This window comes from Passer montanus, unplaced genomic scaffold (assembly GCF_014805655.1).
Source record: "Passer montanus isolate IOZ18808 unplaced genomic scaffold, ASM1480565v1 scaffold34, whole genome shotgun sequence".
Lineage (NCBI taxonomy): Eukaryota > Metazoa > Chordata > Aves > Passeriformes > Passeridae > Passer > Passer montanus.
In genome coordinates this window covers 696453-715450 of record NW_024368152.1, presented here as the reverse complement: position 1 = coordinate 715450, position 18998 = coordinate 696453, and the positions used below count along the sequence as shown (strand labels likewise).

Here is an 18998-nt window from a genome sequence, read left to right as displayed (position 1 = left end):
TCTGCAAGCACAAGGGGAAATCTTATTCTCTCCAATTATTGTACTTTTTACCCACACACGTATTGTTATTTCAGTGCATCTGTGGAGTGGGAGATCTGCAGACATTTTTTCCCTCTTTAACCTAAAGTTCTGTAATATAAGCAGCTGAGACTTCATGGAAACAAGTACCTTATAGCGTCTGTCAGATGAAAATTGAAGTGAATTATGCTTAGTTTGGATATATCTGTGATATCAGAGGGATGAGGACTTAAGTATTAGAGCTGCTCTCTGTCACAATAAAACAAATATACATGGCATTAATCAAAAGGTAATGGGGAGGAATGGGCTCCCACCTTTTTTTTCTATGCAGCATACCCATCCTCCCATCCTGACAGATCCATATAGATTCCTATTACCATGTGTGTCAATGTAATGTAAGAGCAAATCTCAGTTAAACAGTCTAGAAATTGTCTAGACTTTAAGTTCCCTAAGTTTTGATAAAGAAAATTGGTCTTGCAATGTTTAATTAGCTTTAAATATTTCCAATTTCACGCTTCCAATATGTGTCCCTAAACCAGTTAGAATTTCAAAGAAAACTATTTCCCAACATAAGCCAAACAAGAAAAAAATCTAAATTAAGTCTTCACATTTATTATATTCTAATATTCTTTTTCTCTTCCCTTATAAAATTCTTCAGTTCTTTCAGTTCATCAGAAGGAGACTAATTTGATATTAATGAGCTGCAATTTAGGGTACCATAGCTTTTTAGCCTATCTTTTGTCACTTTACACAGTATTAAATATGGTTTAATAGTTTTGCCTTTACTACCTCTTCTGTTAATGTCATAGGGTTTGTTTTACAATCCATAATATATTTTAAATCCCTGAGGTGTTTTGAAAAGCCATTTAATATTCAGGCAAATACTTCACATAAGTATACACCAGGTAAACTTAACACTGGCCTTATTCATGGTTTCTTTTAGCTTGTACAGGCAGATCTGGTAATTTCAATGTTTTGTTTTAGTGATCACAGGTTCAGGACCAAGACCATTCATTCTTATGTTCTCAACTCAAACACCTGGACCTCAAAGGATTTACACCTTCTTATTGCCACCTACAGGCTCATCCACTCACTTTTGACATTTGCTTTCAATTTTGTGTTACAAGTAATTGAAACTTGTTACCAAGTTTGTTGAGACTTGACACTTCAAAACACAATAATACAGAGCTTAATTTACTTGTTTGGGGCATCAATTTATCATTTTAAGTCTACATTTTTGGCATTGTACTTCCATTGAACTAAAATTTACCTATCACGTCATAAAAATACAAAAGCACCAAAACACAAAATAAGACACTAATTTTGACCCATCATTCTCATAGCTACCATTAGAATACACCATATGGACTTACAAAAAAAGAACTGTGGTTTTTTCCATTGTACCAATATAGGCTGGTTCACTGACTGAAAGCAGTTACTGCTACTGTTCTTGAATATTCACATAATGTCAACTTTGATCTGAAAAAAGCCACTTAGACAACTAAGCAAGTTACTGACATAAGCAGTGTCTGAGACCAGTTGTTTTTGATGTAAGAGAGCTCAACAGTTTAAAATATACTAAAAAAAAAAAATTTGTATCTTGAAAATGACAGTAATATGAGAGCTCTCTGCAATAATTTTTTTTCCATTACGTTACTCCACTAATTTCACAATTTTTGATTTGCACCATATTAAACTGTAAGAATAGGGAGTTCTACAAAACATCTGAAAAGACTTTAAACTGACTGAGCAGAATCACACCAGTTATACCAATGGACTGGCTTAGTCTTAGAAAACTTGCTTAGCTGCTAACCACTAATGCTTGTGAGATCTTAAATTCTATATGACATCTGATACTTGAAATCATGACCATTAATTATTTTAACAAGACTGTAATTGTAAACTTCCTTAAAAATGCCCATTAAAAAAACCCAGTGATTTCCTAAATATGTTAATACAGTATTATTTTGACATGGGTCTGTAGATACAACAATTTTATTAAGTGCAAACTCTAATGGATCTGCACTTGATAATAGTAGGAGTGGAGTAAAAAACAAACAAACACATATGTGCCTTATTTCTGCCTGTCCAATAGCAAATGGGTAGCAAAAGAAAATAAACAACAAATAAATCAGTAAACAAACTCACAAAGTTTACAATGATACTTCTACCAATACCTCCTCTCATATTTTACTGTTTGTTAGCAAAGGCTGTATTCAGGTTGTATTCTGTATTTATTCCCTGGAGCTTAGTAAATTCCTGATTAGGTTTTGTTGTTTCTTTTGTGAGTTTGTTTTGTGCTTCTTTGGTTTCTGTTCAGTCTGGATATTTTTTAAATGCCACCACCACTTTTGTATTTCTAAGTGAAAAGTTTGATTAACCAGGATTTTGAGGTTCAGTGTGCAAGAAGTAGAGTCAATTCTGCTGCTAGTTAAAAAAACCAAACACAACTAATCATTAGAAAATAGAAATAAATACAAGAGAAAAGCAAACAAAAAACCTAGACAAAAACTCCAACCAGTACATTTTTCTTGTATTTGTCATTCACACCATTATTCCAGGAAAAAAAAATTAAAACCTCAGAAACCTGTGTATAAATAACTAAATTCTGAATTGATCATGAGTTTCACAAACAACAGCTTGAAATCGCTAAGCCTACAAGGAGTATATTTCTCTTTTCTTCCCACTTACGCTCCCTTATCTCTCACACAGCCCATAGCACACACAACCCAAACAGAAAGTCAAATTCCTATAATGAAGAGCTTATCTTTAAAGAAAAAGATTTATGGTTTTTGTTGGTTATTATCGAAGTCTAAAAAAAAAAAAAACCCAAAAGAAGATTTGAGGGGTAGCTAAATCCCTAGAATGGCTTTGAAGTGCTGAGTATGACCTAAGCACTGAAAAAAACCTCTGCTTTAGCCCTTTAAAAGGTGATTATGACATTTAATTTTGCAAATCATGTAAAATATTATATAACAGAGAATAATATTTTAACTATTGTTTTATTCTCATTTTTTTTAAGCTACATTTTAAACATGAAGAAAACCCACTACTTACAAGCATGCAGTGAGCAAAGAGAAGTAATCTTTAGAATTTTCATTTGCCATATAATTCTGGTGAGGCTCCCAGAAAAATAATTATCTGCAAACATACTGAACTCCACACATACTTGACTTCTCACATTCAGGGTGGGGGGGGTTCTTCTTTCATTTAAAGACTTCTTTTGCTAAATAAGCTATTTTGCATGCAGATTTCATCATTATTAAAGTTAGGAATGAATGAGAAAAAACTAACCAACCAAATAAAAACACACACCACAACAACACAATGCTGGAAAAGCTTTTTCTTTTCCAGGTGAAAATTGATCAAACTATAAATATATTCCACTTTCTTTTACTGAATCATTGTTGCCATTTGCTTTACAGAAGAGCTGACTTGACAGCATTGAAGATAACTTCAGTATCCTACAGCCATCCAATCACTCACTGCTTAACTCTTTTTTTCCCAAAATGCATTTTCTCAGTACTTTATTACAATTGACATTTCTAAATACAAATATGCAGAATAAGATTTTAAAGCCCAAGGAAGCCATTCGACAAAAAAGCCCCAAAAAACAAAACAAAACAACAAAAAAAATCCCAAAAAAACCCAGCTTCTTTGTTACAGCCATGCTGTACTGGAAGGTAAAAACCCCGGCAGGTACAAATCTAATTTCCAGTCAGTTTAGGAGACTTCTTCACTTACAAGGTACCCACAGTCACCCAAGAAATTCAAAGAGGATGATTGTGCAAGTTTTCCTCTGATGCCACCAGGAAGATGCATATGCAATGTACATTAAATTGGCTGCATCTTTTAAAAAGTCAGCAAAATTTCACACATTTTGCAGCAGAGATACCAGTTTTCTCAAAAGTTTCAGCTTCCAAAAGCAGTTTTTCATCTCAAAACAGAAATGGGAGAGCCTGACCCACTCTGTTTTAGAAAGTGTAATGACTTCTCTCCAGTCTCTAAAGCGAAAGATAACCAAAGAACTCAAATACGTAGAATAATTAAAAATTTTCTAACAAGATAGCATTCTCAAACTATCTTTCCAGTGAGAGGGTTTTCCATTGAGATGAAGCATATATTTCTACTAAAGCTCCTTTCAGTTCAAATGCTGATTTTCTGTAAGGCTGTGTACATGGTCCAAATCTTAGATTAAGAAGAAGGCCCAAATCCTGAGAAGAATATAGGTATGGAACCTGGGAATGGAAGGAGGGGATCAAGAAAGCAAAGGAAGGCACAGCTGGAGCTGAATATGGCAAGGGATGTGAACAATATTAGCAGCTTCTGCAAGTGTGTTAATCAGTAAAGACAAAAAAAAAAAATTGCACTCCCTCAATAAAACAAGAATCACACAATCATTTAGGTTGGAAAGGTCCTCTAAGATCACAGAATCCAACCCTTACCTGATCCACTTGTTGTCACCTAGACCATGGCACTAAGTACCATACCCAGTCATTTGCTGATCATCTCCAGGTTGACTCCACCATCTCCCTGGGTAGTCCATTCTAATGTTTAACCACCCTTTCCCTGAAAAAATTCCTCCTGAGGACATGGAGCAGGCTGAGCTACTTGATGACTTTTTGTTTCTGTTTTCACTGGCATGTGCTCTTCCCTCATTTTTCAAGTTCCTGAATCTCAAAGCAATACTTAGATCTCTGCAAGATGTTTGATACAGCCCCCCCAAACTTCCTTGCTTCTAATTTGGAAAGATATGGGTTTGATGGATGGACCAGTCAATGGAGAAGAACTCAGGCAGATAGCTGCAACCAAAGATGGTGATCAACAGCTCACTGTCCAAATAGAGATGAATCACAAGAGGTTCCCTTCATGGGTCATGTCGGGACTGATACTGCTCAATACTTTTATTAAGGACATGTGATCGAGTACAGCCTCAGCAGGTGTGCAGCTGAGTTTTGTAGCTGATACACTTGACAGAAGTGGTGTCTTCCAGAAGGATGTTGTCAGGGTTGACAAATAGGCCCACAGAAACTTCAAGAAATTATATCAAACCAAGTACAAGGTTCTGCATCTAGGTCACAGGGCACTTGCTGATATCAGTGCATGCTAAAGAATGAATGGATTGAGAACAGCCCTGTGAAAAGGGATCCAGGAATAGTAGTGAAGAAGATGCCTGGATACCTGTAAATACACATTGCCTGGATGTGAGCAGGCAATATGTACTTACAAGCTAGAGAGCCACCCATATCCTGAGCTACATCAAAAGCAGTGTGACCAGCAGGGTGAGGCAGATGATTGTCCCCTTCTACTCTGCTCTCGTAAGACTGCAACCAGAATTCAGCATCCAGGTCTAGAGGCCCCAGCTCAAGAACATCACAGATCTCTTAAAGCAGGTCCAGAGGCAGGCCATGAAACACCTCTGCTGTTAAGAAAGGCTGAGAGAGTTTGATTGTTCACCCTAGAGAAGGTTCCAGGGAGATCCCACTGAGGCCTTTCAATACCTAAAATTATAAGAATGATGGAGAAAAACTCTATAACAAGGTCTGAAGTGTAGGGAGAGTGACAAGGTTTTGAAGTATTTTGTAGATTTATATTAGACTTAAGAACATCTTTTACAAGATTATGGTGAAACACTAGAACAGGTTGCTCAGGGAAGTTGTGGATGTTCCATTGTTGGAGGCATTCAAAGTCAGGTTTGACTGGGCTTTGAGCAATCTGACCTAGAAAAAGATGTCCCTGCTCATTGCAGGCAGTTGGAACTAGATGGTCTTTAAGGTTCCTTCCAAACCAAAGTTTGGATTAAAATGCTCAACTTATAGACAACTAAGGTAGTCCTTCAAATTGCAAAGTCAAAGAAGGCAAACAGACACTTCTGCTTGGAGATTATTTCTCTACTGTTAACACAGGCCTCTAATGTTAATTGGCTTTTGAAATATTTAATGATTATAATCTTTTATGAATAGCTCTGTATCCAGCCATCACAAATTTAAGGAGCTAGTCAGGCAAGGGTCACCCAAGCTGCTGGGTAGTACATGGACCAGGCAAGGATTTCACAGTCAACAGTTCTCTGGAGACTTCTAATGAAAATTTTGATTAAAACAGGCAATTTTGAAAACTAAGCTGTAGCAGGAGAAGTAACTGCTTCATGCATGCCATAATTTATGACTGTGAAGCCCTCTAATCCAGTACTGCCATCCTCAGTAAAAGACCATAAGCTTTATAAAGGGCTTGCAAGGCCTCAGGACCGATTCTTGCTACGGTCAGGTTCACCCTGCATGAAATTCTCAAACTTGCCTGCAGCTTTGCTTTACTTCATTTAGCTGCAATAGCAATTTCTCTAATTGACTGGCTGTCTAAGGTTAATTTGGTTTCCTTTTTTTTTTGCCTCCCTTTTCTTCAGATGGTACAACCAGAGTTTTAAATTAATAGCTCTAGCAAATAGTCTATGCAGAATGAAGGATTTTGCAACTGGCACAATGACATGGTTCAGAGAAATACAAGCCTGTCTTGAGTCTTTGAGAAGTAGAGATAAAGGATACAGTCCAGGGAAATACATGCACAGGAACAATAAGAGATGAGACAAAGACCTGGCTTTAGAGAGCCCACAGTTATGAACAACTCACTCATAGTCAACTATGGAAATGCAGACCCAGACAAAACTGGGTTTAGGAGCAACAAAAAACCAAAAGAGTAGTAGCTAACATGCATGGGACATGTAACTATGGATGAGACATGAAATTGCAGACCATGGAAGAAAGAGAAAACAAATAAAATCATTTTAAGTAACAGTAATCTCAAGTGCATCCTAAACTGACGAATAAGAAAACATCAACAGGCAAACCCAGATGAGCACAAGAAGAATAAGTAGTACACTAGGAAAAAGAGCAGAAACCAATAATTTTTTGTGCAACTAGAACTACCCTCTTGTTCTTTTTTCCTTTTCTGTAAAAATTTCATCTGGACTAATAATGAATAGATACTCAAGACTGATTACTCTAACAATTTTGGATTTCCATAGATACATACAGAAAGAATGCTGACTCTTTGCCCATAAATAAGATTTTTGCATATCCAAAACTGCTGCTTTAACTTTCTTGTGACTTCAGGTTTACAACACAATGTGCCTTGTGCTGTTAAGCAACTGTAAGAAAGGCACAGATCTAATACGGTCAAGGAGATTGTGTGACCTTCCATGCCTCCATAGCCCTTTTCAAGTCAATTCTATAAGCCAGCTTCAAAGAACCTTAAGGCAAGATTTCTCTAAAGTATTCCATGCATAAATAATTATATAAATGTTTTAGGAAGTCTTCCACTATATACAAGATAAAAGATTTCAAAGTGTTAAAGGGTACAAATACAAAATAGAGAGTTAACAAGTACTCTAAATGGTTTTGCAGACTCATTTATAGCAACACATATACCTAATGAACTTAATGAGATTACTTGGATGAATAAACAGTATTTAGATATTCAATATGCAAAGTAGTCCATCAGACAGTACAAAAACATGGAGGTGAGGATCATGTGATAAATTTTAACAAATCTTAAAAGTTTCAGTTAATGCAGTGTTTACTTATGTATACTACAAGCAATCTAGTCCTCTTCTTCACAATCAACAAGTTAGTGACTTACTCTTTATTGCTAAGCACGATCAGTACCTTAGTAAAACTTTAGACATGCCTGTTTTGATGAGTATATTTTATTGCAAACTTCCGTTTATCTGCTTATGGTCTGAACTGTAAAAGGAAAACTTGAAAAGTTATGCAAATGAAACCTTCAATATATGGGAAGGATATGAAAAACAAAGTAATACAAAGTGAAATTATTAATGGTTTAGTTATACAAGAGAAGATGAAAAACAAGGTATGTGACTATATTTATATGCTAACTATCCATCTAACACAGCAAATTATACAACCTTTAATTAATCAGGATAACAGCTGCTGGCTACAATAACATAGCAAATCTAACTTCCTATTTTCGATACCAATAACCCACAGGGGTTTATTCCAGAAATATTGATTCAACCCAGCATCACACTACACCTTCTGCCAGTTTAAAAGAATAAAAATCTGGAAACAAGGATTCCAGATGAGATAGAAATTTTTCAATTTTCTTTTATTTTGCAACAAAAGACATAAAATCCCTAAGTCATCTTTGTAATTGGAGGCAGATTCATAATAAATATAAAGTAGTTATCAACTGTAGCTCTTCGTAAGCTGCAGAGACTTTTCTATAAAGGCAGAAATATAGTTTTCATAATAAAAAGTGACACTACTTTAAGTTAAGGAAAATAGGTAACAAAAAATATAAGCAATATAAAGACTACAACAAACCAGAACTGGTATAGCTGGAAATGCATTTTTATTATCTGAGAGTTGAAAAGCCCCTTACAACTTCCCCTACTTTGTGCCAGCCAAAGGAAAAAATAACTTGCTTTACAAATAAGGCCACAAATTAATCAAGTCAGATTCATTAAAGCCTAGGTAAGTGAGAGTTCTATTTAATCTGGGACCATCTGAAGGTAAACTAGCACTACTGAGTATATCCAGTAACAAATAAATAAGGATTTAACTTTTCAACCAGATAGAAAATTGCATCAAAAATCTCCTGTGAGTTGTTTGGCAATATGAACAAGATGCTAGCAGTATTTTGAGTTCCACATTGGTAAAAAGGAAAAGGCTAAGCCCTGAGCTGAAAGTTCAGGCAAAATGGAGTTTGAACATAAAACAGATTTCTTCTTTAACTACAAGCATGCTGATATTTGGCACAACAATTCCTGTTTGCAATAAATATGAAATGAGTGGGGAAGGACACAGGCTGCTTAGCTAAAATTCTATCTACAGCAAATCTGCAAGGCTATGAACAAAAAGTTATTCCACCAAATCTCATTTGACTGTAAAACTGAACAAACAAAAATGACAACTCTGTTAAGTCACATTACATAGCTTGTTTCAGAAAAGCACTTGGAGAAGAGATAAATTCCTTAAATTCCTTATATAGATGAATTTTAAAGAAAACACAAGAAATCCATCACAATTTTAGAATTATGGAAGTTTTGATATTGTTTGCTTATCAAACTATTTCAGCTTCAAGAGAATATATTTTAACTTTAAAAAATTAAAGTTCCGATAGAAGGACTACGGCATTTTGGAAAACAGAGGCAAAGCTAGTCTCTTTCTATTCAGTAGGAGTGGGGTTTGCTTATTTTGGGATTTTGTTTGTTTGGGATTCTTTTTTAAAGCTACCTACAACAAATCCTACGGGATTTTTAGATCACACTGCACATTTGTCCTGGTTCCAGCTATGACAGAATTAAATTTCTTCATAGAAGATAGAATGGGGTTTTGAAATTGTGAGGAAAACAGTTTTTATAACACAGGGATGTTTCAGAAACTGCTGAACAGAGCTTACACAGCGTTAAGGCTTTTCTGTCCTGTTAACGACTAGGCTGGAAATGCACAAGATGTTGGGAGGGAACACAGCTGGGAGAGCTGACCCCAGCTTACTAAAGGATTATTCTATACCATTTGGTGTCGTGCTCAGCAATCAAATGGGCAGGGTTGGAGTCTGGCTAGGGCTGCCATTGCTCAGGGATGTTTGGAGAGATGGCATTTGTCTTCCCCAGAAACCACTGACATGATGGAGATCTGCTTTTGTGGAGATATCTGAACACCTGCCTGCTAATAGGAAGCAGTGAATGAAATCCTTACTTTGTTTTGCTTGCACATGCAGGTTTTGCTTTAACTATTAAACTGTCTTTATCTCAACCCACTCATTTTTTTCACTTTTACCCTTCTAATTCTCTGCTGCATTCCACTGTGGGGCTGGTGAGCCAGAGGCTGCCTGGTGCTCATCTGCCCCCTGGGGCTAAATCACAACAATAACCTTAATACTCATTCAGATGTGGCAATGACTGCACTTAGATAATTGTGACATTTGAAAAAACTCTTGAAGTGTTTTTTCACAAGTTAACATTAGTCATACAAATATGAAGACAGACAAGAAAGATCATGAAACAGGATATTAATATCAGCACAGTTGGGATGATGATCTCTCAGGATGCAGCAGGGGTATGAAACCACTACAGTAAGTTCTTTAGGCTACACAGAAAGAGAAGCAATCCTGTTACTACACTTTCCACTTCTGTTTTCCATGATAGAGCATGCTGTTCTGGTTCAGGACTGGCACCTCATAGCAGCAGAGGACCAATTCTTTAATACTTCTCTCTGGTAAGCCCACTTTTATCAAAACATTTTCCTTTTGGGTTTGTGATCTCAAATAGTAGCAGAAATAAGAATTTTGTGGAGGGAGGCTACAAGTCCACTAAGTCATTACAAAGTATGAACCACCAACAGGGTGTTTGTTACAGATTTATGTACCAAGGACAAAAATCAAAGTAGCTCTTACATGGATCAATAAGTCACAAGAAGGCACAAAATAATCCTTTCCAGAATCAGAGGCAGCCAAAAAGACAGTTCCAAGAACTTATCTTAAAACATGTAATTACTTTTGCAAGGGCTACCAGCCACAGGATGGATGCCTTTCCTGCATTAAGGATTGAGCTGGAAAGAAAGGATTGAGCTGCATTAAGGATTGAGCCTGTGTGAAAGCTGGAAAGCAGAACACAGCTGACACACCTTACCAATTGACTAACATAATGGTCATAACATAACGTAAAAGGTCATTCTTCTTTTAGATACAAAATTCACAGGTTGATAATGAGAACTACAACATTTAATTTAATTTTTTAGACAATTCAGTTGTGACAATTCTGTCACAATTTTCAGTACAGTGTCTTTTTTTTCTAGGAAAGAATTTCCTGGAACTTCTTATTGGGAAATTTCTTCCCTTGTTTTTAATTAAATAGCATTCCAGATTTCCTACTCCTTGTCCTTTGAATATTGCTGAAATTCAACGTTTAAGTGAAAGGAATTTCATTTCTTTAATCCATTGATACACTTCACAACACAAGCAGAATATTTTACTTGTCTCTCCTCACAAACACAGCATTTCATTTTCCAGAAGTTTTCTGAATTTATGTAGAATTAAAAATAATTTCCTTTATTTGATATTGTTAAAAATCTTTTCATATCTAAATCATTGATATTTTAAATGAGGTGGCAGAGGTCTTGAAGAACAGGCTTACAGCCCTGCTAGACCCCTTCTGCCCTGAGATTTTGCTGCTACTACTTATGGCATGGTGTGACACATGAAATATCAGGGGTTTTTTAAACTGCATTACTATTTCTTTCTTGTATGTCGTCATTAACAGTCAGTCATATGATATCATTACAAAAATATGTTATTTTAAAGAAAAGTTGCTTAAGAAAGAAAAAAAGACCCAAACATTTTCCTTTGTAAGGACTGCAGTTGACAAAGGAAATCTATACCCAAATTCATTTTCAGAAAACAATAATTTCTACTCCAGACAGGTACAAGTACAAATTTCAGCCTTAAAAAAGGTCCTTTTTCAGTCTCTGCTTTAACTATTTAAAGCTTTTGGTTTATTTCCTCATGTGCATCTACCAACACATATTGATAAAAGGTTCAACAAACATCTCAGTTTGAAACGAACAGACTACCAAAATAGCAAGAATTATTTAACTAAAAATAGAAATATATAAGCCTATTAAAAGGTCTTATGGTAAATTACACTAACAGAAAAAAACCTGCCAATATTACATTTACAACAGCAGCAGCTTTTACTACAGCATTAATGTTAGTTAAGTTTTCTTACAAAGAAAAACTAAGAAAAAGGCAGTTTGTGCCTTTAACATTTAAAAACATTAAACTCATAGAATTTACACTGCTTCTTTCTCCAAAAACCACAGCAGAATAGAAAATATTGACAGGTTTGAGAGTGACAAAAAATCCCTCCCAAAACCCACACCAGAGAATATAGAACAAACTGCTTAACTCTTGATTTCATCGTTAGATACTCATTAGAATCTTTCGGAGCTTTTCTGAGCTGGATATACTATTCCACTGATGTTCACAAGTCATTCACAGTTTCACATCACTGGAATAATCAAAATTGTTCCAATGATTGAATCTGCTAATGGAAGGATCCCCTTCCCATGGTGGTGGTGGGGTTTTTAGATAGATGATTTTTACAATTTCTTCCAATCTTCTATGATTCTATGAAAATTAAATATTGTCTAATAGATAAAAGAGCACCCATGACTAAACCACAGAGATTAACTGCCAATAGTTGAAGATTCAGGAGACTACTCATCTCACACTGAATAACAGGGAATCATTATGCATGCAAGTTGCATAAAGTTGGTATTTTCTTGCCAATTTAACTTCCTACTGAGAACTTGAAATATTTACTTCAGATTATTCATTGGATTATTCATCCATTTCCAGAGAGTAACTACTCTCATCATTGCATCACAGTTTGTGAAGAGAACTACACAGCCATTAACCAGACTCATGGACAGCAAGTAGGAAGCAGTTCAAGCACTGACCAAATGACCAAAATTTTACTCTTAAAATTGAGTGCAGAAAAGGTATTCTGGTACTTGATGGAGGGAAACAAGCAAAACCCAAAAAAACATTAGCTTGAGTCCAGAAGTCCATTATCTTCACTGGGGTCCATGTTAACTGGAAAAAGTCACAATGTTGAGAAAATTATCTTGGCAAACTCACAGAATCATACTAAGTTGGTAGGGGATTTTTGTTTTCAATTTTTTATTTTACATAGCCAAAAGTATTGAACCATTAAAAAAAACCCCTAACACAACAACAACAAAAAAATCAAACCAAACAAAGAAAAACAAATACAAAACAGAAACCAACCAAAACAAAACAATCTCCTACCATATAACAGATACTCAAGAACAACAAGACCTGCAAGAGGTGAAAAAAAACCAGAAAATTTCTTCAAAGGCTATACACCATGGAAGTGCATCACCACTTTCTACTGTTGATGTCAAAAGGGATTTAAAAAGAAGCTTTGGGAAAGTGCATAAGGGAGAATGAGGTGACTGACAGTATAAATGTTAATGCTGGGTGTGAGCAGAAAGCTTTGAGAAATCAAAGAACAAAAGAAAAAAAGGAAATATGGCCTGTGGGCAAGTAGAACAGAAGGACTTTCTTCCAGCTTTCTTGTCTGGCAAGGAACAGCTGCTGCCATAGAACAGAGGTCAAGGAAAGCAATGAACAAACACCAAGTCCAGTACATCTGGCATGTTGTTTAAACACTGTTCACCAATTCTATATTATAAAATATGGTTAGAAACAACAAAGACAAACACATATACCCACACACACACAAAAAATCAAACCAAAAACAAAGCCCTAAAGAAAACAAAACAAACAAACCAAAAAAACCTCCTTAAAATGAACCAAGCATTGTCAGCTTTAGAAGGCATCTTAATGTGTAGTAACAGACACCAGTGTATCTAAATACAAGCTAAACCCCATGAAGTTTTATCTTATGTTGATGACTGGGAACACACTGTGAAATGAGTTTTGTACATTCGCTAATATTTTTCCACTTGAGAGCTGGATTCTCTGAATAGCAGGCCATGGTACTTTAATACTAGAAAGACCATCAAATTATAAATATGCATAGCAGTTCAGATACTGATGTAATTTAAAGAGCATTTGTCTCTATTGACAAACATAAACAAGCTTTCTGAATGGGAGGAATACTTCTGACTTGCCAAAGTAAACTACTACAATGATACAGCAATACTGGTTTGGGTGTGTTTTTTTGTTTGTTTGTTTGTTTTTTTGTTTTTTTAATTCTGTATGTAGCCCTCAGAGCACCTTTTTAAAGAATGGCTTGTTAACTTCATTCTAGAAAGGTAGGAATTAAACTGGTTTAACTGGGGAATTAAGCAAAATTGCACAAGTTCAAGTACCTCATTTTCTCCTTCTTCAGTCCCTGTAAAGCCTAAACCTATTGCCTTAGATTTCACTGCAATTATAAAAAAATAAAAACACATATTACAGAAAGAGGAGCTATCCCTCAATTCTCCAATTCCACTGCTAAAAAATTATGTTTATATATGAAACATTGATTGTAATGGTCAATAAATCATTTAACATTTTAAGCTGACTGATGTTATAAACTAAACTTACTACTTCTGAAGTTCATAGTTCTTTTTGATATAAGCGAGTGTTTGAGACTTCCACAGATAATTTTATTTCAAGAAAATAAGAACAGTTCAAGTTTCCACCAGTACCAGAACTTAGAGAGCTGATATGATCACAGAGAAAAAATAAAGCATTATTAAAAATATCAAACACATATAAATCTGGTGAAAGAATGATCCAGTAAAGAAGCCTAGATTTCAGCCTAGGAATTCAGTAACTGCCCATCTATATCAGTGTCATTAAACTCTCAGGTCTGCTGCCACAAACAATCTGGTTTAGTTAATGTTAATATCCACATGGTGTATGGTTGACACCAGGCTAAGTCATGTAAATACCACCAATATCCAAGGCTTACAGTGCCATGACATGATTTCACTATTTCATCCTTATTTCTACATTTTAAAAACACAAAGGATCCAGTTATGTCATTGCTGCACAGGAACTGAGGTCATAAATTAAGAATATACTAAGTAAAGGACACAGGTCAGAATCTTAGTCCAGGGATGAGGATGTGATGTTCTCTCTCTGCTAGGGATACCAAGTATGGGTATAACTTCAGAGGCCATTCAATCACCACTGAAGTGGTTCACTTGCCTTGTTTCCTGGTCTAGTGCCCTACTGAGTTTTTAAAACTCTGCATCCTGAACCCATAATATCCAAACTCTCAGCTGGCAGCAGCATTCAGTAGCACTTCAATGCTCCCCTGCTCCCCTTACTTGAGTAATTCACATACTCAAGAGAAGAATGAAAGAGCTGGCCAAAACCAGGGATAGACATAGAGTTAAGAAAGGCAAACTAGTCAGGGATGGGTAGCTGGCAGAGAGATTATAAAAACCTCTACTGACTGGTAATATCCGGTCTGAATATTCGGGACTGAATATTCCCCTGTCCTAGAGGAACTGAACACTTTTCTTAAAATCACATATGACACAAAAGCCAGAAGCTGTCACTATTAAAAACTGTCTAAGGAACAGTTATGGAAGTTCGTAAACTATGGGGCAAATCAGCTGGCTGTTGCAGCAGAATCACTCCAAGTCTTCACAAAAAAACACCTAACCCTTCACTGCTACAATTCCTTCTAGAACGATCAGTAGCCACTGCCTGTCTCTAGACTGAAATGCTGTCACTTGAGTGACATTCACCACTTTTTTCAGAGCTGGATGCCACATTTTGACATCAATTTAAAGTTCGTTGACAATGCCAGGTTTACAGCCCTAAATCTGAAAGGGGGCAGTGTTGTTTAACCAGAAAGTGGTGTGTCTGTCACTGTTAATTACAGCTCTTCCTGCTGGGATTTTTACAAGAAAGTAGGCCAGCAGGAAGTGTCATTATATTACAGCCTGTAGCTCCATGCATGTGTTCCTAAGTTGACAGTCAAGAGATGTCCTTTAGCCTTTTTCACTGTGCTCTTCAATACGAAAAACAAACTGCTCAGATTGCATAAAAGGATGAAATATGCTGTTGCATGCATTTCAGAGAAGAGAATAATAGAGGTGCGTAGAAAGCAGCTTCCTATTGAGGCAACAATAACAGTTCCTGGTGTGTTCATGATTTCTGATGTTCCTTTTCAATTTACCTAGGGCAATGAAACTTAGTCTTCTCACAGCCCCCATGTTAGTTAAAAAATAAGCGACTCGACTGATTAGCTGACTTACCAGGTACTGGGGCTTTTAGGGACAAAGGAAGTGGGGAATAGCCACCAAGGAGAGACATTCTGTGAGCTACCCACACAAAGGGAAAAACTCAAAACAAAGAAGTTTGAGCTACTCATGACACCTCCTTTGCCCCTGTCTTTTACACCTATGTAATCCCCTCAATATGCATATTGAATTCAAGAAGAGACTTAAAAAGACACTATAATTTCAAACATTAATGAGATATGAAAGAAAGATATATCTCAATAGGGAATAGATTTTGTCACTGTCAAGAAAGGAAGGTAAAGCTTCAACAGGCCTAGAAAAACATGATCAAAGCACACCAAGCATCTGAAGGTAGGTACCTGTGGTCTCTAAGGTACTGTGACTTTCTCTAAAGTGGTGATCAATGTAATGGATTTACACACTTGCAAATTCTTCTCCTAGTAAAGACCTACCATCAAACCATACTACTTTCTATATTCAGTTCCACATCAACTGCATCATAAACACATTTCAGGCACTTTTTGTGGGTAAATTTTTCAGAAGAAACACTATCAGACAAGGATTAGATCTATGAAACCATAGAAAAAATAACCTGGAGTTTGAGAAGGAATCAGAAAAGGAGCCTTCTACAACTTTAAGTATTAGAAACCCTGCATTTTCTATAAATAAATTTTTAAAAAACCTGTAAAAAATCCAAACACACATAGAATCCCAAAACAACCAAAGCAACACCACACAATCAGTTTGAAAACACTCCTGAATTACACCCAAAACACCCTTATAAAACATCCAGCAAGCAACTTAATATCACTGTACCTGTTAACTTTCCCCAACGAAGGCTGTAGTTCTCATAAAATAATTTCCTTAATACTTTGAGCTGTACAAAAGGTATCATTCCAGTTTAATAAGTAAAATTCTTGGTAGACACAAGGAATGCTTGGCCTTATTTCTAACAAGAACTGAGTCTTCACTGCAGTCTATCACCTTCCACAGAGTAAGTTTCAACTGCTTTTTTGTTTTTAATTTTATTTATACATCTATTTTTGCTGTCATCTTTTTAATTTTCCACAACAAGAAGATTAGTGATTCATTTTCAAAACCATTTAGGATCCATATCTCCTCTCATTTTTATCATTACACCCCTTAAGTTAGACGTTGCCTAAAGATGCTTCCAAAGAAAAAATCATTTAGGAAATAATAAGAAAACCATTTAAATGAATCCGTCTCCGAATCCAGCTTTGGAGACCTGACAAATTTCATTTTAAAATCCCATCAGAAAATGTAGAATCAGTTTAAATTAAATTTAAAATTCAAAACTATGTCCATGATAAAGTAGCATTTTAAATATGCTATAAAATAAACCCCACAGTTAATGCAATACCAGCCGATTACTCAAATCCCAAACTAAATTGAAACATCATATTTCAACATGAAAAACACATATTAAGTACAGAGAACACCCAGTAAGAGGAGTTCTTACCTTCATAGATAGCCTTGAAGCCTTGGGCACTGACAGCAAAATCTGTGGTGAAACAGAGGGTGAGGATAGATCCTGTGCTCACAATAGATGATGGAAGCTGAAATCCAGATAACCTGTGCAATAAAAAGGCACAAATTACTAATACTTTTCATAATAAAGCCCATCAGTAGATGTGATGAGCATTATGCTTTTATCATGTTTTTACATCTGAACTGCAAACACATTATGGGCTTTACTCTGGTGCATCTCTAAATGTTCACTGAAAAATTTCAAACACGTCCTTGACCTTAAAACTCTCCTATGTTAACACATCTATGTTCTCTCCAGAAAACAATGAAAGAAAGACCTGTTTGTATCTACTGAAGACTTTTGTGTGTATGTGTTAGGACTGATTTTAAAATGAAGACAGGTAAATTTAGGACACCTAAAAGTAGATACTCAGGTCTTGACTCAGAGATATCTCCTATGATTTGACATAGCTTAGACTATCTTGTCTATCCTCCAGGTGCTGCTTCAGAAAACTATGGATGTCACATGCTCAGTGTGATAAACATTAATTGACTAGAAAACAAACAAACCACCACACTTCCATTTAAGAGCTTCAGAAAAAATTACCTTACATTTCCCCTCTTACTAGTAGTCTGATCTTTATATAGAAAATGGAATTTGGATAAGCTATAATTGCATTGCAATATTGCTTATAAGACAATTTCCCAAAATCTGGATGTTTTTGAGGGTAAAATTGATTAAGAAAAATGTTTAGATCCTTTATTGAAACATCACTAAACACAATTTGTTAGACCTGGCTGGTACTAGTGAGATGGTTTTTTAATTATTTTCTCATAAGTAACACTATTACTGTCCCACAAAAACAAAACTACACTGGTGGCTTAGCTGATCACTTGTTAATTTCTGTATCATGCAATAGGGATATGTGATTGAGTATGTATAGGACAACCCTGCCAGAAAACCGGCTTTTGTTCAAACTTCACCCTGAAAGAGCTTCTTAGACGTCAAATCAGATCATTAAAAAGCCCAAATAAACAAACACAAAAAAAAACCACCAAAAAAAGCGCCTTTGTTTAAGACCTACGTGGTTAAGACAATTCATTGTCTTAAAAAAAAAAAAAAAAAAAAAACCCAAACCAAAAATGAAGAAGAAGAAAAAAAAAATCTTACCCTTGAAATTTATGGTACAATTAAGTTATAGTTCATTAATTGGTATCCAGAATTACAGAAGAGAAATAACTGTAAGCAATATACTAATAGAGAACTGTCACCAAAGTAAATGTTCTTTGCAAAATTAGGTTTATTAATGATCTCTTTCATATATAAAAACACATAGGAGGAACTCCATGCTTCAGTTGTGCCAGTCAGGTGGTTCCCCATCTCCTGCCAATTTTGAGCTTTGGAAAACAAATAGAAGAGTCAGAGATCAAAGCAAGAGCTTTAAATAAAGATAAAGGCATACAGTCAAGGCAACATAAGTCAGCAAAAAGCTTTCTACAAATTCTTCCTTTCATTTTAAAGAACATTTTCTCCCATATGGTAATTAGCTGCTTGCTCTAATCTTTTTACCTTCTGTGTACTTGTCAACCTAATATTCCTATTCTTTTCCACCTCATTTACTCCAATTCCAGAAATAACCAGGTTGATTTTCCCCTCAGTCTTCAAACTGCAGAACTACCATAAGGCTTGCCACATCTTATGTTCATGCTTTTGTATGTTCTCTCACCTTCGCTAGACATTGC

The 18998-nt window shown here is 35.7% G+C and overlaps 1 protein-coding gene across 2 annotated transcripts in view; it reads right to left on the bottom strand.

Annotated features, from left to right (window-relative positions):
- Nucleotides 1-18998, bottom strand: part of CSMD1 (CUB and Sushi multiple domains 1) — a 1056650-nt gene that overhangs the window by 712831 nt on the left and 324821 nt on the right. For both annotated transcript variants that reach the window (XM_039715657.1, XM_039715658.1), the window contains exon 3: nucleotides 17248-17360. In XM_039715657.1, coding sequence (XP_039571591.1) covers nucleotides 17248-17360 — 113 coding nt within the window. The remainder of the gene's footprint in view (nucleotides 1-17247; nucleotides 17361-18998) is intronic.